Here is a 25,068-nt window from a genome sequence, read left to right as displayed (position 1 = left end):
AGGGGCTCTCAGGCTCCTGAAGAGGAAAAAAATGCTAACCATTCTAAAAAAAAAATCATCATTTTTACATGAAGGGTTCATTATTTCCTAGAGGCAAAGTCCTGAATTCTCAGTGGCACCACGATATACAGAGTGTATCCCTCCTCAGGTAGGAAGAATGTGTCTAATGATGCCTCTGCCTTCTGATTCTCTTCTTTGACTTGACAAATCTCAGAGATAAACCAGGGACAGTTACATACTGTACAATTACTAAGAAACAGCAGCCAGAAGTCCATGCACATTAGCTATAAAAATTAAGAGTCAGAACTGGGTCCAGAATAATGCTAGACCTTGACATTCATTCTTAGTATTGTCTGCTCAGCCCCCATCCTCACACGTAGTCTACAGCAGAACCAAATAGGAAGCTATAGGATCACTGTTTCTCAAATGATAAACAACCATAAACTGACAATATTTTTCATAAGAGGAGATATGGGAAGCAAAGAAAGGTGTTTGGCACCTGGGATAGAAGTGACTTTTTGCTTCCTTAGTCACTGACTAAGTCACTGATTTTGGTTATAAATTATTCTCCCTGATACATAATCTCCTCCTTATTTTCTCATGGGTGCACCATGGATTTGGTTATCCTAACATTGCATTTATCACGTTATCTTATAAACATCATCCCAGAGATCTGCTGGCTTATTCTAAAGTATCTAAACCCTTCTTTTGGATTAACCAAGTATTTTTAAAAATGTTCTTATTTCAAAAACTTATTTTTTAGGGAAGAGACAGAGAGCGCCCATCTGCTGGTTCTCTCCCCGAATGCCCACACTGCTTGTCCAGTTCTTGCCTGAAAGCCAGCAGTCCAAGAGAGCACAATAATGGTTTACCTCTGGGCTCCGTTGTTCACACTGCAGCCATTGCATTTAAATGGAGGATAACAGAGAGAGACAGAGCTCTTCCACTGCTTCACTCCCAAATCCCCACTGCCATGCCTGAGCTGGGAACTTAATCCAGGTCTCCCATGTGGGTGGCAGGGACTCGATGTATTCGGAGCATCACATACGCTTCCCAGGGTGTGCATTAGCAGGAAGCTACAAGCAGAAGTGGAGCCTGGACTCAAACCCAGGTACTCTGGTGGGGGACATAGGAGTCCCCGGCTGCTTCTTTTTTTTTTTTTTTAATTTTTAATTTATTTGAAAGAGTTATAGAGAGAGGTAGAGACAGAGAGAAAGGTCTTCCATCTGCTGGTTCACTCCCAAGATGGCCGCAACAGCCAGAGCTATGTGGATCCCGAAGCCAGGAGCCAGGAGCTTCTTCCAGGTCTCCCACGTGGGTGCAAGGGCCTAAGGACTTGGGTCATCCTCTACTGCTTTCCCAGATCATAGCAGAGAGCTAGATCGGAAGTGTAGCAGCTGGGACTAGAACCAGCACCCATGTGGGATGCCGGCACTTCAGGCCAGGGCTTTAACCCGCTGAGCCACAGTGCTGACCCCTCCCAGTTGCTTTTTAACCACTGTGCCAAACACCCATCTTCATCAGAGTTTTGAAAACATTCCCTAGATTATTCTAATGGACAACTACTGAAAGTGGCTAACCTGGAAGGTAAGGGTGTGGTGTGTGTGTGTGTGTGTTCTTGTTAAATTATACCCAATAAAATCTGAAGCACAGGAACAAAGTTCCTGGAAAAAACACATATAGCCAGGGTATATTACCTGGGTGGTATCTTCCATCAGGCCACGAATCTTCTCCACAACATCGTTGCGCCGGTGCTGGCGCAGGGCACTGATCAACTGGGCAAGGCTGGCCTCAGGGCCCCGGATGGTCCAGTGCTGCAGAGCGGCGTAGGCCCGCTCGTGGTCTGCTGTGTACCCGTTGGAGAAGGCAGCCACTTCCCTCTCGCTGGCATTGCATAGAAACTGATAGATGTCTTTCCACTGGCTCCCCACTTGGGCTGCTACAAGTTTCAGGATGTCAATACCTACAACAGAGACAAAACAAACAAAGGCATATGAAGGAAGGTCTTTATGTAAGGCTACTCTGCTTCACTGAACTGGAGGAAGCAAGTTTTCTCATTGCTCCATGCCAAAGGAATGTACCGCCTTCTGTAAACATTTGGTGCACATAGCCCAAGAGTCCTGGAGACTCTTTAGGTGCCTTCCTACAGTATCACTTCCTCTTGTATGCAGAACCAGAAGAAGGAATGACAGAGGAAATATAATAAATCATCCCCAAAGGATGTCTTGAAAGCTAAGCTCAGTCAAACAAGGTAATCAGAGTGAAGTCATTGTTAGAAGTAAATATAACTTTTACCCAATAAGTTAGAGGCTCTCTGATTAAGAAAGCAGTGACTATGGAATTTAGAAAAACATTAGTGACAAATTAAAGCTACAATGGACTTTACCCAGAACTTTCTCAGTAAAGGATTGCAGATTCTAGAAATAGATTCCTTTATGTCAACTGATGATGTGCTGATAGAAGCATTCCTTAAGAATGTCTAGCTTCTTTTGTTCTAATTCCATTCTCAACAAGCAATTTTATGAACTATTTATTATACAGTCTTCTAAGTTTATTTGCATGGTTATAAAGAAGACTACAGCCAAATGACAGTATAATAATAGTAGCTAATATCTTCCAGGTATTAGGTGAAGGCTTTAGCTCATTGAATAGCTTTATAGGACATTAACATTCTGACTGCACAGGTAGGAGGAAAAACACTTATAAAAGTTAAGCAACTGTCTCTATATTGCAAAAGTAGATGGGTTGGGCATTGACCTCAAGTCACATGGTTGTTAACCAAAATCCATGTGTAACCACATTTAAATGTGTCAGTACATGCTGCTTTCCAAGAGGGAGGAAATGCCTTCAGCAAATAGCCAAGGCTGGTTCTCCTGTATTTCTGTCCCTCATAATTTAATATACGGAAGGCCCTTCCATTCATGTGGGATATATCCTGAGACCCCAGTGGATGAATGAAACTTCAGAGAGTATTGAACTCTATAATTTAGTGACTTTTCGTTCTTAACTAAGCACTGAGCACACCCTGTGGCCATATTCTTTGCAGTCTGAGGTACAATAGCAAAACTAGAACAAATTTATTTTTCCTTTTTCACAGTTTCACTGACAGAGGATTTGTTCTTACCATAGGTCTTAGTAATCTCAGCATATGAAGTTTTTTTCCTTAGCAAACTGAGAAGTTACAATTTTGCACTAAATGGAAGAACTTTGTGGTTTCTCCTTGGTTTATCTGAATTGCCAGCATCATTACTCTTGTCTCTGGGGCCATTAATAAGTAAAATAAGGATTGGTTGAATAGAAGCACTGTGACAAAACAGTTGATACCACAGTCCACAGTCAATCTGATCATGCAAATGGTTTCTAAGTGACTACGGGCAGGTGGTATATACAGCATGGATCTGCTGTAAAAAGGAATGATTCTGATCCCAGGTGAGATGCACTGGGAAGCTATGAGATGGCTCACACTACTTAGAACAATATGCATTTAAAACTCATGACCTGTTTATTTCTGGAATTTTCCATTTAATATGTTTCAGACTGATGCTGACCACAGGTAATAAGTAAAATTGAGGAAAGCAAAACATCAGATAAGGAGGGGACTACTGTACTGACATTCTGGCGGCTCATCAGTCACTTAAATTTAGTGAGTGTGTGTGTGTAGTTCCCAGATCTCGTGAATGCAGAGGGAAATGCCAAAAATCAAAGCTAAACATCCACAAGCTGAAGACAAGCACTTGGCACAAACCCTCTATGAGGTGCGGCTCTCCCCCAGTAGCCAGTTGGTGTCTCTCACTTAACAATGCATCTTCTCTATGCAAATACAAGTTGTCTGTGCCTGAATTTATACACAAGGTAGATATGAATAGCCTGCTTTGTAAAAGGGCTCTGGTATTCTACATCAACAGGCCAGTGAGTCCTCTGAATCAATAACAAGTCTTTGAATGAGGCTATATTCACATGACCTGATACCAGAGTTGCTATGGTTAACAGAAATTAAAAATATTCACTACTCTAAAATAGGGTCAAGTCCCTGTCGGATAAGATCGAAGTCGGCGAACTCAAAAGGCTTCCATAGCCTTGGCAACTCATGACTAGAGCCTAGGGAGATTACTGACGCCATAAACAAGAGTGTCACATTGTTAAGTCAACAACAGGAGTCACTGTGTACTTACTCCTCATGTGGGATCTGTCCTTAATGTGTTGTCCAATGTGAAGTAATGCTATAACTAGTACTGAAACAGTATTTTACACTTTGTGTTTCTGTGTGGGTGCAAACTGATGAAATCTTTACTTAATATATACTAAATCGATCTTCTGTATATAAAGATAATTGAAAATGAATCTTGATGTGAATGGAATGGGAGAGGGAGCAGGAGATGGGAGGGGTGCGAGGGGGAGGGAAATTGTGGGGGGGGGGAAGCCATTGTAATCCATAAACTGTACTTTGGAAATTTATATTTACTAAATTAAAAAAAAAAAGAAAAAAAAAAAGAAAAAAAAATGGAGCTATCTTAGGACATCCTCTGATACAAAGAGAAGAAGAACCTGATACAAATATGCATATATATGTATATATAAATTTCAAATAAATATTTGCTTAAACCACAAAAAAAAAAAAAAAGGGTCAAGTGCCCAAAAGAGGTTTAGAGAAGAAAGGAAAAGGGAAGAATAAAGTGGAGGTCAGTGTTAGGAGTTAGCAACATTTTCAATTGACTAGAAGTTAACAATGAGAATAACACTTTTTTTCTCCAATTGTTGAGGAAGATATTCATAAGCTACCAAGAATAGTTTTAATGGCATAAGTTTCTCTGAAAATGGAGGACCTGGTGGTTCTTCCACATTTATCCTTTAGGTGCCATGCAACTGTGGCAGATGATTTGGGAAAACTCAAGGATGTACTCACCCTGAATCCCCTGAAGTTGTTTTCAAAAAATAAGATCCTAGTAGAAGACTGCATTTTTGTCAATTGTGCAAGTAGAACTGCATGTAAAAATAAAAACTAAAAAAAAAAAGAAAAAAAAAAAGAACGCCACAAACAGACACTGCTGTACCTCTCATGCAGTTTTCTGTGGCTGTACTTGAACTAGTCTAAGCTGTACTTGAACTAGCTGCTTTTCAGTTTTCAATGTTCAGTCAGATACAGAACTTTTGATTTCAAGCAAACAGACTCCTCAAAAAAAACCAAGTCCTATTTAAAACCCCGTAGGTACCTTTAAGGAATGAGCCAGCTCTTTGCGGTTGATGTGTAGACTCTTCCAAACACCAAAAGGCTTGTTAGTCCCTGAATCTTAATTTAGGTTAATTTGACTAGGGCCCACAGCGTCTTACATGAAAACATGACTGCGTTTTCTTCTAAGTAGAACCTTTGCTTAAATCTTCATAATGCCAATGACAGTGTGGCTTTGGGCAAACCACTAACTGTCATGTCCATTTCCTCACTGCACAATGGAGATACTCACTGTGGTTTCTGGGGATGGGCTGATTAACATTTTCTATAGAGTTAATTTATTTTTGGAAGTGTTCTCATCATTATAAGTGCTCCGTATACTAAGTAATAAAATTTAAGGTTCAATGCATTTCAGAGGCAAATACATAGCCTTCAAAGAAGTAATTACAGAGTCTAAAAGGTCTAAAAACAACTCCTTGTTCCAAAAGCCAATATTTATACTTTTTAAAGCCACAAATAAAGGGCGGAGGGAGGTAGAAGGAAAAACACAAATATGCAATAAGATTTGTCTTCAACTAAAATTGACTGGGAGTTAAATTTCAGGTTTGCAAATCAGATTTCATCTTTTCCTCTTACTTATCTAGATTTCCCTACAATGAAAACATGGAGTCCAACTCCACAGCTCGCCTCAGTCAGCAGTGTTCTTCAGCACAGCCCCTCTCATTCTGGAGCTGATGAACCAAACATGGAGTAGACAAAGGCTCCCTTGAGTGAAGCCACACTTCCACCCCAGCACTGTCACAGAACCCGAGAGGAGAGAGAAGATGAGCCTGAACTGGCTCTTGAATTTGTTTCTCCGTGTCCCCATTCCACCACTGGCATGGAAGGGAAAAGAAAAACTCATTGGAGTATCTCAAGAGTATTTAGTCAGTCTGTACTTGCTGTACTGATAACTGTAAGCGATTTTAAGACAAGAAGAGGTCACCATCAAGAAAATGAAACAACAACAAGGAAACACATTAGCTGGGCTCTTGAAAGTGTACTTTGTTCAGAAAAAAAAACTAGATAAAATAACTATAGAGAAAAGTAGTAAGCTAATTAATCAAACTGAGACAATTATCTCTTGGGTGAGGGAAGGGAATGTGCACAGAAGGGAATTTAAAGGTCTATTTCCTAAGATGATGGTGGTGAAATGGCTCTCCTTTTTATGTTATTACTTTATTTGATATTTGTTTTATTATTCCTTTTGAAACTATACATGTAACACACACAAAGGGACTTCAGAAATGTCATGAAAAATGGAATTTTGGTACAGGATTTTTTTTTTTTAATCCATGCGTAGTTTTTTTTCATAATACGCACTTCCCATGAAATTTTTTGTTTTTAAAAATTTATTTCATTTATTTGAAAGACAGATTTACAGAGAGAAGCAGAGCCAGAGAGAGAGAGAGAGAGAGAGATCTTCCATCTGCTGGTTCACTCCACAAATGACCACAATGGTCACCAACTGAGCTGATCCGAAGCCAGGAGCCAGGAGTATCTTCCAGGACTCGCACGAAGGTAAGGAGGCCCAAGAACTTGGGTCATCTTCTACTGCTTTCCCAGGCCATAGCAGAGAGCTGGATCAAAAATGGAGCAGCTGGGACTTGAACCGGCACCCTTACGGGATGCTGGCGCTGGAGGCCGGGGCTTTACCCACTATGCCACAGCACCGACCCCTACCCATGAAATTTTAAAGCACATATATATATACATGGCTGTGGACATGTACTTCATAAACAAATACCTTTTAGTGTTGACTTTTACTGGTAGGAAATCTCAGGTACAGAGGTTGATGGCCAATGCCAGGTCACCCACTCAGTTAGTGGTGCCTCTGTTGTGGTTAGCAGGCACTGCAGTGTGGTAGGGAAACATTGCTATTTGCTAGACTTGTGCTCCTCTAGTCTATATACAAATGCCCTGCAGGCTGGCCATGCAGTGTATGTTTCTTCCCAGCCTGTTATTACTGAGCACGTACATGTTGGAACAGTTTCCTCTGGGGCTAACAAGTTCATTTATTTTCTTTAAAATTATCACACTTCTTGTAGTTTGGATGGTTTGAATGTGTCTCTCAGAGGTGCATTTATGGTAGTGTGGACCCCAGTGTGGTGGTATTGAGAGATAGCAGGACCTTTAAGAGGTGGGGCCTAGCTGTGGAGGTGGGGCCTAGCTGTGGGTTGCAAGACTGGCCTTTGCCCCAGTGCTGGCCTCCTGGGTCACCATGTGATCTCTCCCTTTCTTGTGCTCCCATCCTTGTGATGCCCACCGCTATGAGGTCCTTCACTTGAGTCAGGTAGATGCTATCACTGTGTCCTTGAGCCTCCAGAACTGTGAGCTAAATAAACCTTCTTTATAAAGTTACCCAGCCAGGGGACAGTGCTGTGGTGTAGTGGGTAAAGCCACCACCTGCAGTGCCAGCATCCCATAGGGGTGCCGGTTCTAGTCCCAGCTGCTCAACTTCTCATCCAACTCCCTGTTAATGTGCCTGGGAGAGCAGTGGACGATAGCCCAGTCTTTGGGCTCCTGAACACACGTGAGAGATGCAGAAGAAGCTCCTGGCTCCTGGCTCTGGATTCACCCAGCTCTGGCCATCTGGGGAGTGAATCAGCGGATGGAAGACCTCTCTCTCTCTCTCTCTCTCTCTCCCTCTCCCTTTCTTTCTCCATCTCTGCCTTGGCCTCTCTGTAACCCTGCCTCTCAAATAAACAAATAAATCTTTAAATAAAAATGAGAATTTAAAAAGTTAGCACCCAGCTTTAGGTAGTTTATACTATTAACAGGAAATAGAACAACAGAGTACCCTAAATTTTTTTTTTAAAAAAAGAATGGGTTAGTAAACTTTCTATAGCACCTTTAGTAAATATTTTGGGCATAATTTGAGACTATGTCATATGGTCTCTGCTGTGACCCTTCAACTGTGTTGTAGCATGAAAGCAGCCATAGACAATACAAGTGAGTATGGCTATGTTCTCATAAAGCTTGTTTCACAAATCCAGAAAGAGGAGTGGATATGAACCAGAAGCTGCAGTTCACCAATTCCCACAAGTACAGCAATTTAAAGAGGCCAGGGCTAAACTATTAAATAAAATAACATAACGTATTTTTGTTGAAAGAACAAAACACTTGCACTGAATGACAAAGTCCCCAGTGCAATTACCAAACTGAATATGAGTTTATAGTAAACAAAATGGAGACCACTACATCTCTCCTACTCAAATGTATGTTAATTCTCAATATTCTTCTAGAAAGAGAGGTAAAGGTATAAATAATGAGGAAATTCCCAAGGAGGCAATTAATACACAACCTCCTCCCAAGACAGATGACTCCATAGTTATCCCCTAGCTAGTTTCCACACACACACAGTTACAATGGTCCCTTGAGATGTACATGCGAAAAAACATGAGACATGAGCTTAAAGACTTCCTTCAGACACCAAGCTGACCCTCCCTAAAAGATATGCTCTTAGTAGACACAACCTATGTAATTTCAGGCTTCAAACTGTGGATACGGAGGCAAAGATGGACACAATATACAATTTGTGTATAGATCAACATCTGCCAAGTTCAGCAATCAGAGTAAACTGGCTTCAGTGTTCCTAGAATCAGAATTCTACTCCATCCAATAGCCACATCCTCTCAGATGCTCCATCTAACCATCTTCTGTCCAGATGTTGTATCTGCCTTGATTACTATTATCCCCAGCTCCTACCAGAGCCAAGCACATAATAGGGATACAACAGGTATCTTTGAATCAATGTATGAGTGTTTTTTAATTATGGTTTTTTATGTCACCCTTGCCCTTTTGCCTGAGCTTCCTCACCATCTGTCATCTCATTAGCTGCTGTCACTTAAGCCCCTGAGAACATGAGTGTCCACAGACACCTCACACACTTGCCAGATCTTCACATTAACGAGAAGAAAGGGCCACAGTCCCATTCTATGTCCAATGGGTGGAGCCCGGGTTTCCTGGAACCCAGTTTTTGTGCAAGATCCTCTGCCTCTGCCAGTATCCTCTTCCCACTGAGACCAGAGGTCACAAGTAGGACAAGTCTCCCTGATTCCCCCACCACAGTGGAATCCTTCTGCCAAGATCAGTCATTCAAGCCACTGTCTCTCTGGTTTGATACAGAGAGTGAATGCTCTTAAAAGCAGCAAACCTACATGTACATGTATTTTGTAGTAGCCAGCAAATCATAAGATTGTTAGGAACTGGTATCTGACAATTCAAGATAACTCCGAGTGCATTCATTACACAGGAAACTGCTTTATGAGTGCTGGGAACGTGGTACACCCTTTGTTAAAAGCACTCTTCCCCAGTTGAGGTAAAAAAAAGTTGGAAGAACAGTTTAGATTTTATGTTAACTCTTCTTGAAATGATTTCTGAAACAGAATTACTTACTATCAAACTGAGTTGATTCTCAGGAGAAAACACTCTGCAATGAACTCTGAAGTTAACAGACAGAATGTTTTTCAATGACAAACCATCTAAACAGTACACAGTTTTCTAAAGGGAAGGAATCAATATTACTGATCCGGTGAGGAAAATGAATAACCTTTCATTCCACCACATAGGAAAAACTAAAAACAATTAAAAAAAAAATGCCTCCTTCTTCTTTGTCTTAGTCTGCGTTTGAAGCTATGAATTGACTCATTCAGCAAATATTTATTGAACACCTACTTTGTGTCTGACACTATTCTAGGCAGTGGGTATATAGCAGTGAATGAATGCAAAGCGAAACAAAATCCCTTTCTTCATGAAGCCTATGTCTTATTGAGAGGAAGCGGGAAGAATAATCAAGGTAAGTGTCATATAAAGTGCTTGATCAAGAGGAGCGCTAAGGAGGGAAAGGAGATGGGGTGGGGCATGACCTAAGTGGAGCAAGCTGCGTAGTTATCTGGAGGAAGGGAGTTCCATACAGAAGGAACAGCAGGTGCAAAGGAAGGAAGGGTGTCGGCCTGTCCAAGGAGCAGGAAGTCTGATGTGGCTGCAGTAAGTAAGCTGGGGGAGTGGTGGAAGTCACTGAGTGAGAGAAAATTAGGGGATGAGGAGGAATACGGACTGCACTGGGTCTTTGAAGAAATAAAAGACACAATCTGACTTAACATGTTAAACTGCATCATAACAGGTATTGTGCCTAGAATACGCTGAAGGGGGCACATACAGAAATGGAGCAACCAGCTAGAGGCCATGGCAACTTATCCAGGAGGAGTTATGACAGTGGTTTGGCCAAAGAGGTAGTCATGGAGGTGATAGGAGGTCCTTGACTTCTGCATCTATTGTGAAGGTAGAGGGGGAAGGATTATGTAAATAGATCAAATACGGGGTGGGAAAGACATAAAGGGATCAATAAGGGTTTCACAACAATTTTGTCCTAAGCAACTGGAAGACAGGAGGATCACTTTCTGCAGCGAGGAATTGGTTTGGAAGTATGGTTTGGGAGTCAGCATTAGACATCTGTAGTATGAGCTGCCTATTGGAAATCCAGGACTGCCAAGCAGGCAGGAGGATAGTTTCAGTTTGAGTTCAGGTTCAAAGTCCAGGTTTAGTTTCTGCACCTAGGACTCCCAGAAGGTATATGATAGTCAAAGCCATGAGTCACCAAGGGAGGGACAGCATGTAGGTAGAAAAGGGGTACAAGTACTGTTTAGAGGTCATGGAGATGAGGAGGATCCAGCCACAGAGACAACTAAGGAGCAGTTCATCACTTAGAATAATTGGGGGCCGGCGCCTTGGCTCACTTGGCTAATCCTCTGCCTGCGGCACCGGCACCCTGGGTTCTAGTCCCAGTTGGGGCGCCGGATTCTGTCCCGGTTGCTCCTCTTCCAGTCCAGCTCTCTGCTGTGGCCTGGGAAGGCAGTGGCGGATGGCCCAAGTGCTTGGGTGCCTGTACCCCATGGGAGACCAGGAGGAAGCACCTGCTCCTGGCTTCAGATCAGCGCAGCACACCAGCTGTAGCAGCCATTTGGGGGGTGAACCAATGGAAAGGAAAACCTTTCTCTCTGTCTCTCTCTCACTATCTAACTCTGCCTGTCAAAAAAAAAAAAAAAAAAAAAAAAAAAAAGAATTGGGAGACTGGGGTATCCTGGAGGCTTGGGGAAGAACATGTGTCAAGCAGAAGGGAACCAAGATTGCCAAACACCACCAACAGGCCAAGAGGAGGAAAATTGAGAATTGAGTGGAGTTAGATTTGTGCTGTGAGGCAATGAAAAAAAGGTGAGATTATGGCTAACATATTGACATATTCCACTAATTCTAACACATGTGAAGGCATATTTTAACCTATGCCTTTTGATAGCTTAGCTGCAGGATCTTTTTTTCCTTAGTATTCAAAATAATAGCATGTTTCACAATCATTTCTGTCTTTGATTTGATGAAATACAGCAAGAGAGTCTATTTTCTTTCAGTTTATGAACACGAGCCCACCTATTTGTTAAAATTTTACATATCATCAACAAACTAATACACTGAATTTTGTATGTACAGTGTGACATTAACCATAAAATATTCACGGGGAATGATCTGCAAGATTCTAGAAATTCCTACTCTGCAAAATCTGCTGACATAATACCTGACCATGCTGATTTAAGAACACAGACTTTCAGGGGCTTTTTTTTTTTCCATCTGTATCTGAGCCTTCTGTGGGGAAAATGCCGATTTGCTTTTCAATATCCTGAATAACTTATATCCAAAAGCTGGTACCTAAATTATAGAACTGAATATCCATTTAAAAAATATATTTTCCCTGAATATGGTCATTGGTAGGTGGGCTGGGGTAGGATAGCAGTCTTGGATCCCAAGGGCTAAGGCCTTGTCTCCAGCCACTGTGTGCATGAGATAATGATTATTTTGCTATAGCTTTTCTCCTGCGAAGGTTTTGTGTGCTTTACAATCCACAGTCATCCAAAGAGGTTAAACAGAAAGGTGCTGTCTGCTGGAAATGGCATTATTGGAAGCAGAAGTGGAAAAGGCAGTGGGGCAAGAGGGTATGCAGTGGAACAGCCAACTCATCCCGCCCTGTAAAATGACTGTGGTCGCTTGTAGCCCTGGAGCTACAATGCCAGGACCCCAGAGCCTCCTCAATGGAATACTCGGCTCCCTCCAGCCAGACTTCCTGGTGTTTACACTTCAGGTTTACTTCCCATAGGAAATCAGGTCTGACACACAGGATGAGTGTCTGGAATTTTTAGTCAAGGAGTCTACCTGGCAATGCAGGGAGGGCATCTTTGGGTGCAGCAGCTGTTGCTGCTGTCTGGTGCTGAGAAAATCCCCAACTTAAACAGATGTGAGTTCAAATTAGCAGGACTCCATCACCTCTGACTGATCTGAAACCGGCTTTAGGTTTTTGATTTTTTTTTTTTAACAGTCCTGCGCAGTCTTCAATCATTTAGGAGTCAGGCTTTAGAATTTTTCCATTCTAAGCAAGTTATGAAAAACGAGGAAACTGGAGGGACTTCTACAGAGGAAAAGTCATCGTTAACAATTTTGTAGGTGTTTTAACTCAGAAGAAGCTAGGTTTTGCTAAGGGGAAAATTTTTTCTCGATTGAGTATGATTTAAAAAAATTAACCACAAAGGCTTAAATGTTTGTAGCACCAAGTAACTGATGGGAAATCCAGATTCTGATGATCAAGAGACAGCGTCTAAAATCAGTTTGGTGCCTGAGTTCGAAACCTGGGTTGACAGGATAAAGCAGGCTGGATAATGAGTACCAAAATACAGTCAGGTGGAAGTAACAGTTCTAGTGGTAGGTGTCTGGCACAGGGTTTAGGCTGCCTCATCCCACATCAGAAGGATTGGTTTGAGTCAGAGATCTTATTCCAGCTTCCTCCAAAGGCACACCTTGGAAGGCAGCAGATGATGGCTCAAATACTTGGATCCCTGCCTCTGGTGAGAGACTTAGTTTCCGCCTGGTCCAGCCCCAACTGTTGCTGGCATTTGTGGAGTAAACCAGTAGGTAGGGAAGACCTCTGTCTCTGTCTCTCTTGCTTGCTCTCTCTGCCTTTCAAATAAAATAAAAACTTGAAAAATCAAATTTAAAAAAGAGAAGCAACAAGTCCTAGTGTTCCACAGCACAATTCACAATAATGAATTATTTACCACATAAAGAACTGAAGGAGAAGAGGAACTGGCAGGCACCAAACACACAAAAAAGATAAGGAAATGGAAACGCTCGTTGACTAGTCTGATTGGTTTGCATTACATGTATGTGTTGAAATATGATACTGTCACTCATACAAATGTACACGTTAAATTGAGTGTGAATCAATTTTTAATAAAATAATTTAAAAACTCCATCACTGCTATTTCCTAGCTATGTGTCCTGCGGCAAGTTACTCTTCACCTCAGATCTCTCTGCTGTAAGATGGGGATGGTAGGGCTCTGAAAATTAATATTTATAAAACAGAACAGAACACATCACTCAGTATGCATGATAAAATTTTTTGTTAAAGTAGACAAAAACTTAATGGTAGCAGAAACCTTTCTTGCACAGTTAGAAACATATTTTAGTGTGTTATCTTCGCATCCATAAATTGCCTTCCGATTTTACCTATTTTGGTGGTGGCGAACACCTCATAACTCACTTTAAACAAAACCGAAGAGGAGGAACACTAACTTACTATCAAATTCCTAACTCACTTAATTTATTCTTCATTTGTGAACACTGCATGTGGCAGGTTTAATAATCAGGGAAAATGTTTTCTTAAGTCATTGCTGACCCCTGATTCAAGCGTTTATTGATGATGTTCAAAAATATACAGGGTGCAGTTTGCAGTTGCTCAACCTCTGTTACTGAACCAGTGAAACCTCTGGGAAGCATTTATAGAAGAAACCCATACACTACTCCCACAGTTGCATTGCTCTGTAAATCTACTTCCATCACTGGACTGAATCAACTGCTCAAACCAGGAAAAGGAGAAGTCTAGAGATGTGAGTCTGGGAGACATGATTCCTTCATAATTCCTAATAAAGACTAATCCCATCACCCTTGACCAATCCTAAAGGAGGAGCCATTCTTTGAGAAGAAAGGATACATTTTCTCTAAGCTTGTTGGTGGATTCATAAATACCTAGAACTGTATAGGAAGCTGGTATTGAGTAAAACCATTCTTGCTTGTTTGCTAGATAGTGGGATGATGTCATATTTTGCTTTATTTGAGCAATAAGCTATAGATTGGAAGAAGAATGGAAGAAGTAAAAAATGTTGTCAATGGGGCTGGCGCTGTGGCATAGTGGGTTAAGCTGCTGCCTGTAGTGCTGGTATCCATATGTGCACCGGTTTGAGACCTGGCTGCTCCACTTCCAGTCCAGCTCCCTGCTATGGCCTGGGAAAGCAGTAGAAGATGGCCCAAGTCCTTGGGCCCCTGCACCCATGTGGGAGACCTGGAAAAAGCTCCTGGCTCCTGGCTTCGGATTGGCGCAGCTCTAGCTGTTGTGGCCAATTGGAGAGTGAACCAGCAGATGGAAGACCTTTCTCTCTGTCTCTGTCTCTCCTCTCTCTGTAACTCTGACTTTTAAATAAATAAATAAATATTAAAAAAAATTGTCATCACAAATCAAAGGCCTAAAGTATAACTTGGTTCAATGACTGAACTTTTAAAATAATTGCATTAAGCAAATTTAAGTCTTATTTCTTAAACAGCATTATTTTTCCTAAGAGCCGTATTTATATACAGATTAGACATGAAAATCATGCATATAAAAGATTTAACCACCAAGTCAATGGCTTATACTTTAGGTTAGCTTTTGAGTTTCAGTCCTCAGATATGGAATGAGTTTGCTTATAGGTGGTTTTTAAATTCATGTTTGATTTTTGCATCACTGAAATATGGGATTTTAAGATGAAAGATGTGATAGATACTTGAACTCAATGTCTCCATGATACAAGTAAGCAAAATCAGGCCCCAAAAGGTCTTTCCTTTGCAAAGATACCCTCCCTGAACCAATGCTGGCCCACTCCACACAGCTCCTACTGATCTGACTTCCATTCTTACACATATACCGTGTGTTGGCTTCTCCCTTTTTCCCTGCATCTATTATCTCAGCAGGTACTCCTGCCACTGCAAGAGAGGAAAAAGTTCCTTTCTTCCACCCTCTAGAACAAGTAGAATCAGAATGCATGGATAACAATTATTTTCTTTTGCAGTTCTTTTTCTCTCATTTTATAGCCAGTGTTCCACATTCAGATACTTTCTCTGCAGACACTTCTCCTGGGCCATGTTACTCACTACACTGGACCCTATATTGAGTCCCTCTGTCCTGCCTTCAGTTCTGCATCATTGCTTCAGTATAGCTCATTCTCACCATCCTTCTTGTGAAAAGAGACAGAGAAATTACACAGCAGGTTTATCAATGTCACATGTGAGCTCATATGAACTGCATGAACAGCCCCATGAACTAGGAGTCATGTCTGCATGTCAGCTGCAAAAACTGAGGAGAGGTTCCATAGTCTGGCATGGTCACATAATTAGAGACAGCATTCAAAACGTGGGTCAGTCTGACCCATCAGCCTTACCTTCCACTGCACCATGCAGCCTTCCAGGATTAAGAGTTACTAATCCCATTTCTTCTCTGAATCTGAATCTTTTGAATATGTCTCCCTGCCAGACCCCAGTCCCCATCACAGGCTCCCAGAAAAAGAAACAAGGACAAGTATATTATAACAAACACCTGTGATGGTCTAGGTTTCAACTGTCTATCCACATCTACCCCTCCATCTCAAAATGATAAAGAGAGAAGAGTGAGAAGCAGTTCAGAACCCAATGCCAAATGTCTAAGTGCCAGTCCAGGCTCCCTATTGCCTGGTGGGGTATGATTTTTCTGTGTCTCTGTTCTTATATGTAAAATGAATGAGTCTCATATCATAAAGCTGTTCTGAGAATTATATGAGAAAACACAAAAATCACATAAGACAGTGACTGGTACATAGTAAGCCACTGATAACATGAATTATTGCTTTTCCCACTCCCTTCAGAATAATGCATCAATAATATGCCTCCTTTAGGAAAAAATTTTTATATATTTATCCTGGACAAGGACATTTTCAAAGGAAATTGAGTTAAAGTCAATGTCAAGAGCATTTAGAGGGGCCGGTGCAGTGGCTCACTTGGCTAATCCTCCTCCTGCCTGCAGCGCCGCTATCCCCCGGTTCTAGTCCCGGTTGGGGCGCTGGATTCTGTCCCTGTTGCTCCTCTTCCAGTCCAGCTCTCTGCTGTGGCCCGAGTTCTTGGGCCCTGCACCCACATGGGAGACCAGGAGGAAGCACCTGGCTCCTGGCTTCGGATAGGTGTAGCTCTGGCTGTAGTGGCCATTTGGGGAGTGAACCAACGGAAGGAAGACCTTTCTCTCTGTCTCTCTCTCTCACTGTCTAACTCTGTCAAATAAAAAAAAAAAGAGCAGTTGGAAAGGTGTTTGAGTCTCTGTGGGATAGGCCAAGAGCAGGTAAGCAAAGGAGAAATGAAGGGAAATGTCTTTGCCTCTTCAAAGTAAAGGTGGGAAGGCTTTATTCAAATTGTAGGAGCTCTAAGATTTTCCTTCTTTCTTTTTCTATGTTTATTTATTTGCTTGAAAGGCAGAGTGACACAGAGTAAAGGAGAGACGGAGAGAAACAAGAGAGAGGAGAGAGAGCTTCCATCTGCTGGTTCACTCCCCAAATGGCTGTAAGGCCAGGGCTTTCCCAGGCCGAAGCCAGGAGCCAGGAGCTTCATGCAGATCTCACCCAAGTACTTGGGTCATCTTCTGTTGCTTTCCCAGGCACATCAGCAGGAACTACATAGGAAGTGGACCAGCTGGGACTTGAACGGGTATCAACATGGGACACTGGCATTGCAGACGGGGGCTTTACCAGCTATACCACAATGCAGGCGCTCTAAGAATTCTTCACGTAAGCCAAGATCTCTTAATTAATTTCATAGCCACTGCTCTTTCACCTCTCAGAGCCTGATATAAACCAGTGCAGGTGCTCAGCAAAAGCTGACTCCTTTGACCTCTGATTTATTATTAAGTAAGAACCATCACCGTTCTCATCAAGGCAAACCACAGATAGAAGGAAGGTCAGAGGATGTTCCTCCTCCAAGACACATCTTCCATCCTCCTCTTCCTCAGCTACCTCACATCACTGACAAAGGCCAAAGAGCTAAATTCTTTTACTTTCTCAACCTCAGCTTCCAGGATCTGTATTGGCAAATGACCTCTCCATGTTCTCACTTGAGGAGCTTGAGTAACTTATTTGGAAATCACAAAGTCATGTGTACCAAGCAATCATTTGAGCAGAAAGACAACATGGAAATTTTAAGGAGCACTGTTGCAGGGTTCAGGGGAACCAGGTCTTGGCTCTCCTCTAATCCTGCTGGCCACTGACCTTGGGCAAGTCATCCTTCCCTGTGCCTCAATTTCATTTTCTGAAAAATGATATTAGGGCATGAGTGTGTGTAAGTTACTTCTAAATGCCTTATGCACACACACTCATGCCCTCATGATGTCCATTGCTCTCCAGATTGCAACCTAAACAAATACTTTTTCTGTTACTAAAGCCTAGTAAGCATTAGAACAGAGCCTAGTAAGCACCAGAACAGAGTTTTCAACTCGGTGTTCACATACACAAAATTCAGTAAAAACATCACAGGTTAAGCAGTTTAATAATGAGTCCTTGCTTTCTTTTTAATTCTGTAGTCTCTGCTTTGCAAAAAAATTGAACCTAGTTACAAATTTATCCCAAACTTTGCCTCATCATCTCAGAGTAGGATAGCATAAGGTACACAGGAAGAGTTTACTTCAAATATTTAATTATGCCAAAGCAAAATTAGTTCAGAGTCATGCAGATTGACGATTTGATTTCTGTTTAGGAAAATAATTCAACATATAGGTAATGATAACTCTCAAAAAAGAGATAATACAGCAAAAAAATCAAAACAAAGAGAGAAAATGTAACTAAGAAAATAATCCTTCTCTAACCTAACAGTTGTCATAGCATTTTTCCCTGAAGAAACTCATAGCTGTCATGGTTAAAGATATACTCTGAGGACAAGAGCTTTGCCTGGGCCCCTGGAGAGTCACTGTCTTCCTGGCACAGCCCTTCTTATATAACCTGCAGGTGAAACTAGAGTTGGGTGTTGCCTTTCTGAAAGTGAAATAAATTTTTCTACAAGCTCAGCCTTCCACCTTTATATGAGTGACAATTTTCCTCATCTTGAAAAATTCATTTCTGGATGATTTTGTAAAATGTGAGCACAAAGGTGCATTACTCTTTGCAAACATATAATTTAAGAATCCTTTTCCTGGGGGCAGTAGTGGTCGCACTAATGAGCCATGATACGAGTATATTAAAGAAAGTTTCAGTACAGCTGAAGTCAGACATGGGTATTAAAACGACAGTATGATAGTGCCATGGCCTTTGAATTAGCACATTTTCTCTTCTCACATCATCTTGTTCTCTAGTATCTATGGGTTTACTCCACTTAGAAATAAGCAAATCACATGAGGAATATAAGCGATCTTTTCTGGTCAGTTTTTATTTCTGTATTTTAAGCCACTGCTATCACGGAAGGATCCTTTAATTCTGAAAAATAATTCTTGACATCTACAGATATTTCCTATTAAAGAACCTACCTGTACGATCTTTATTTTAAATCTCTACCACCAATATCACCGTGAGTCAACAGGGAAAAAGCTAAATAGTGCAATGGCTTTAAAGCAATTCATCATTAAAGCAGAAAAATAGGTTCATTAGTGTGTGGGTGCTCTAGACCAATGCCATGCAATGGAACTTTTGGTAAGGAAGGAACTTAAGACCCAGGGTCTGCTCTCTAAACTCTTACAACGTAGGTGGGGACACAAATCACACAACCACAAACAGTGACAAATATAAGAGCCAAAAGTATTAAAAAAAAAAAAAAAAAAAAGAAATAGCCTCTTAGAATCTTTGTTCTACTTTGCCCTTTTGCTACTATGCATCCAAAACAGTTTGCTTGAGAAGGAGTGTCCCAGTTGCTTTCACAATCCCTGAAGCAGTCAGTTTGAAGGCGATACTATCATTATGTCATGTGCCTTAAGTGCCTACATGGAGAGGGAGCACCTTTCCTGTGAAATGTTTACTGTCTTTCCAAAGCAGAGCATGAAGAATGTGCCAATCAGAAACTGAGCACGGTTTACACTGTGTTAAGTCCAAACCCTCTGTCTCTCACCCTCTTTTTCTCATTTTTTTCTTCACAGCCTAAACCCTGAAAGAAAAAGGAAGTTTGGGTAAAGACAGAAACTGCCCATTTTTTTACTCCCCTTGTCACTTTGCAGAATATACTTTCTGAGACTCTCAGGGACCTTTCCACTTTGCACCTGCTCTGCAAACTTCCCCTCAACATTTCTAGGGCAACCACATTGTTTGCAAAAGCAAAAGAACCTTAAAACATTCATGGAAAAATAGAATTGAAAGATATGTTTACTTTGGTGCAACAAAAAAACCTTCAAAATACATTTATGATTTGCTCATAATATGCATTTTCAATGAATCTAGTGAAGAAACCTCACATCTATGGATTTCAAAAAAAAATTTTTGCACCAAAACAAGTTACCTTTTAATTTCATGTTCCACAACCTGTTTGCTATACCCTCATAGTTAAAGAGGGAAGGAAAATGAAGGGGGATGGATGGAGTTTGGGTTGGGGAAAGGAGAGGAGCGAAAGAAAGGAAGGTAGGAAAGATACATAGCAAGGATACAAATTAGAACCAGCGATGAAAGAACAGCCAATGGTCCTATTCTCAGCCACCCCATTCTCAACTGGGACTGAAAAACCATTTTGTATCTTCCAGAGATACAAGCAAGTGAACAAAGTGACTGTGTTTGGATCATCTGAGACTTCCTCAGTGTAATACATGGACCATTGTGTGGGACTATTTTTTACTTTTGTGCCTTATGTGACAAAATAGATCAAATACAAAACAATGTTTTCTCTGTACCCTCCCAATTAATGTGACCCCAAATTAACCTTAATTTTAAATTAAACTGAACTTCTTGAATTCCCTCCAGACTTAGCCCATTGCTTTGGAGCTATGTTAAAACAACAACCACGAATGGCAAAAACATGACAAATTGAGTGTTAACACCACAGACTTAAAGTCATTGGCCTACATCTTGGCAACACTTTGACTAGGTAATAGACTCTTAAAATATATTTTTATATATAAAAATTTTGAAAGAACTCCCTTTCTATTGCTGAAACAGACATATTGAAAGAAACTACTGGGGCCGGCGCTATGGCTCAGCGGGTTAACGCCCTGGCCTGAAGCGCCGGCATCCCATTTGGGCGCCAGTTCCAGTCCGGCTGCTCCTCTTCTGATCCAGCTCTCTGCTGTGGCCTGGAACAGCAGTGGAAGATGGCCTAGGTCCTTGGGCCCCTGCACCCGTGTCGAAGACCCAGAGGAAGCTCCTGGCTCCTGGCTCCTGGCTTCAGATCAGCTCAGCTTTGGCCATTGCGGCCAATTGGGGAGTGAACCATCAGATGGAAGACATCTCTGTCTCTCTGCCTCTCCTTTCTGTGTAACTCTTTCAAATAAATAAATAAATATTAAAAAAAAAAGAAAAGAAAGAAACTACTGTCCATTCCCAATCTATCAAACATAAAATTTTCCTGGCTTCATAAAGGAAGGAAGAATATAAAACACAACAGCACTCCAGTCTTCCATCCTTCTAGCCATTTAAGACATCATCCTGTGTTTCCAACCCTAGGATTCCATGAAATTAGGATTGTAGTTTTGTGGAGTTCAACTTTAAAACCTGTAAGTCTGGTAGACAAGGAGGGACGAGTGGAGATGGATGATAAAAGAGGTCTTTCTTGGGAAGATAAATGAGAACCAGTGGCCTAGCTTCAGAGTACCGATGGTCTCCATGGCATTCAGGAGCAAGGCATGCCTCTTTTGGGTGGGTGGGGCTAAGTGAGCTCTTGGAAGATCTCAGACAGAAAGTAAAACAGAGCCCACCCTTATCCACATGAACAATTCATTGTGAAACAGATGAGGAAGGGCCAGGAAAAGGTCTTATTATACAGAACCAACTGCTGGCCAGAACTCACCGCTATCAGATCAACAAGACATTGTTCTCCTGGCCTCTCAGCACCTGGAATGGCTTTTATTTAACAGAACCTCTCTTTGTAGTAGGATTTTACCTGGTTGTACCTTTAAGACTATCACTTCGGGAGGGGGAAGAAAATGACTTCTTCAGAAAAACAGTTGAAACATAAACATCCCAAAACAAAATCCTGGGGGAAAAGGCTAAAACTATTGGAAAAGGTAGTTACACCTGAATGAAACTACTGTGAGTTTGTGTGAAGAGCATACTGCTGAAGTACTGCTTCCACAGACAGGGATGATAAGGCCTTGTTTTATTTGGCACTTCCATTCTTTTTACAAAACGGGATACTGTTTTAAGAACACAGGCATAGTAGTTTTCAAGGTTACTGTGGCCATAGGAATGACTAAGGTCATGGTATTAAGCTTCTTTCTGCTGCTAGACCAGTTTTTGCTTCTCTAGGTTGCTATATTCTTACGAGTATTTAAAACGACACTACAAAAGAAAAGTTTAGAAATGTAACTGACCATAGTCTAATCAATCCATGCAATTACTTTTGGAGTGGAGTTGATTCTTTAATAAAGTGAAAATGAGAGGTCAGTTGTGAACATTTTTGTTCACATTATTTACTACTAATTAGGTAAATCTAGAATGGAATAAGTGTTCTAACTAGTCACAGGGCAATTTAATGCACTATCTGACCCTAAGTACAATCTTGTACTATAACAAAAAAGTGTGTTATCTTTCAAGTGCCTTACCAGGTCAATGTAAAATACTAGAATATGGATGGCAAAGTACTGAAATTACGTTAGATTCACTGTAGTTGAAAACTGAACTATGTACTGTACTCTGAATATCCTTATTGCTAGGAAAACCACAGTGAAGTATGAAGGGGAAAAAGGGCTTTGATTTGAGCCAGAAAAATTACTTGGTGTATTTATGTTTGTATATATTTATATGTACGCATATGTATATAATATATTTTATATATAGCACTATATTACATATAATAAATTAGTCTGATGCATATTTTATAATACATAAATCTGTTTTTATAGAGGTAGTATATGATAAAGCAAAAGAGCAAAAAGTTAGCAAAAGAGCAAAAAATTAATAAAAGGTCAATTTGGGCATAGGTATATAGATATTCTTTGTTCTATACTTGCAACTTTTCATTTAGTTTGGGATTATGTGCAAATAATATTTCTTTTGTAAAAAGGGGGAAAGGGAACTGAAACTTTCCTGAGCTAGATTTCTAGTACACAGTGTGCTGGACTTGCAGGTTTCATACCCAGTAGAATGTTTGCCTCAGCCTGGTTTTCACTTGGCTTTTGATCATTCACACAGATCTTCAAGGGGAAACAAAATGAAGTGTTTTTAAAAAAATTTCTCTAAATTTTTATATTATAAAAGCAACAAGTCCTTACTACAGAAAATTTAGGCAATGTACAGGAAGCTAAAAAGGAAGGAAAAAAATCCATAAGTAAATCCCAACACACTGGACAACAACTGGCATTTTGGCATATTTATTTTAAGGTTTTAAGCAAACTAGGATTTTATTATATAAAGTATGTACCTTTTTCCCCCTTAACCTAGTATAAAAGCATTTTCCTTTATCAACAGTAAGAACCATAACTCCTGGCTTCCAAAGTATTACAGCCTGTATAAACACATACTGTCTACTAGGTAAGGGATAAGGGGGAGGCACAGCTCAGATGATGACCACTATATTATGCTGTGGGTTATCTAGCATACAAAAGACCTCTCATCCTGATGGAATGGAATCCTTAAAACTTAAGAGGGATACATGTTCATGTGAGGAAAGTTATAAGAATTTTTTTTTTTTTTTTTTTTTTGACAGGCAGAGTGGACAGTGAGAGAGAGAGACAGAGAGAAAGGTCTTCCTTTGCCGTTGGTTCACCCTCCAATGGCCGCCGCGGCCGGCGCGCTGCGGCCGGCGCACCGCGCTGAACCGATGGCAGGAGCCAGGAGCCAGGCGCTTTTCCTGGTCTCCCATGGGGTGCAGGGCCCAAGCACCTGGGCCATCCTCCACTGCACTCCCTGGCCACAGCAGAGGGCTGGCCTGGAAGAGGGGCAACCGGGACAGAATCCGGCGCCCCGACCGGGACTAGAACCCGGTGTGCCGGCGCCGCCAGGCGGAGGATTAGCCTAGTGAGCCGCGGCGCCGGCCAGTTATAAGAATTTAAACGCAAGGGTTAGATTCAAAAAGGCAAACTTGGGACAGGATGGGTTTTGCCACTTTCTATTTTCTTAGCTGCCTAGTGACATAGAAAAAAGCAAAGGATCCAACCATCAGGAGACATGTAGTCTAGCCCCGTCATGAACAAACAACTAGCTCTTGTTTGGGTCAATGCAGCCAAATCTCTCTGATCTCAATTTCCTCATTGTTAAATGACAAGGTCAAACAAATTCCCTAAGGATCACTCAGTCTCTGATTCGGCAAGATTCTCCTGTTTTAAAGATCCCAGGGAAAGGGGGGGGGTAGGAGAATTTATTATTTCTGAACACATTATTTCTAACAAGATCATCAATCTCATTTTCCATAAGAATAGATCAAGTAGCACTTGGCCTACAAGAGAGATTCCACAAGCTCACTTTCTCAGTCCTTTGGAAAATAAGGACTGGGGAGAAAGGCAGGGAGATCTGCAAGTAAGGAAAAACAAGAGAAAGCTCACCATGGCCATTGCAGTAGTAGATCCACTTCTCCCGGTTCTGGGTTGGAGTTACAGATTTCTTCAGCCCTGCTTTTTCTACAATGGTGCTGGGATCCTGCCGGGGCCCCTTCTTCAGAGTCCTTGAGCTTTTCCGGATGCTGCATACCACTATCACCACAAGCACCAGCAGCAGGAAAAGCACAATCATCCAGGGCAGATGTTCGTTGATGTCAAAATGCTTGTGCAGGTTCTGTCTGGGATGGCCTCTCTTGGGGCTCTTGATGGGTGTGCTGGACTTCTCACCCGCAGTGGCCTCCATGGATGGCAGCAGCTTCAGGATGTGTCTGTGGTGGGGGCCTTGCTGGTGGTTTGCTACTTGGAGGACTGGGAGGGTCTTATTCATGCCTTCCTCCCCACTTGCTGAGCTCGTATTGTCAGGGACTGTCCCTTCCTGGATGCCACTTGGTACCTTTGGTCTAACAGAGGCAGAAGTGTTGGATTCTGTTGAGTTCATGCCTAGAAAAAAGAGTAAGGAAGTGGGGAAGAGCTTTTCCATATTTGGGGATCCACATGTTCCTTGTCTCTCAGGTCATCTCTAAACTGGGCCAGATAATCAAAGAAGAGATGACCTTTGGAGCTTAAGCAAAAATAAAATTATATTACACGTTTTTATAAAGGCTCTAACAGCACTTTTATTTGGAAGGTAAGAACTGAACTGAACAGTTAAACTCACTCCTTGTACCAAAACCAAGAGTTGTCAGGGACCCAACATCTGAGTTTCACGGCAGCATCTTCTGTACTTCACGCGCTGAATAGACACATGTATATTCAGTACTCTAGTCAACCCTTCATTATTTTTAGCATTCAGAGAAATAGTTCAAATGTAGAGTTGAAGTTATTTCTCCTTTACCACCTTTTGATAAAACTCAGAATGTGATTAAGGTAAAGAAAAGAGTTCAAATGCAAATCCAAATTTGATGAGTGAAAGGTTTGGTGGGACAGGTCAGTGAACCAAATATGGTTATGAAGAGATTAAACAAGATTTGGGCCAGCAGTTTAGTTGACTTAGTTGATGTCTTTTAGAAAAGCTCCCATAACTAAGATGATCATGAGAGATCAGAATTTTGAGTCT

General features: G+C 41.4%; 1 protein-coding gene across 2 annotated transcripts in view; it reads right to left on the bottom strand.

The window, feature by feature from the left end:
- The window catches only part of TNFRSF21 (TNF receptor superfamily member 21), a 244,709-nt gene that overhangs the window by 21,320 nt on the left and 198,321 nt on the right, over positions 1–25,068 (bottom strand). For both annotated transcript variants that reach the window (XM_017345167.4, XM_002714473.6), the window contains 2 exons: positions 23,958–24,452; positions 1,698–1,963 (listed from right to left, as the gene is read on the bottom strand). In XM_017345167.4, coding sequence (XP_017200656.4) covers positions 1,698–1,963; positions 23,958–24,452 — 761 coding nt within the window. The remainder of the gene's footprint in view (positions 1–1,697; positions 1,964–23,957; positions 24,453–25,068) is intronic.

Source organism: Oryctolagus cuniculus, chromosome 5, assembly GCF_051225735.1.
Source record: "Oryctolagus cuniculus isolate XC-2025 breed Fujian yellow rabbit chromosome 5, ASM5122573v1, whole genome shotgun sequence".
In the NCBI taxonomy this organism is placed as follows: domain Eukaryota; kingdom Metazoa; phylum Chordata; class Mammalia; order Lagomorpha; family Leporidae; genus Oryctolagus; species Oryctolagus cuniculus.
The sequence above is the reverse complement of the archived record's forward strand: the minus strand, read 5'-3'. Positions and strand labels throughout refer to the sequence as shown.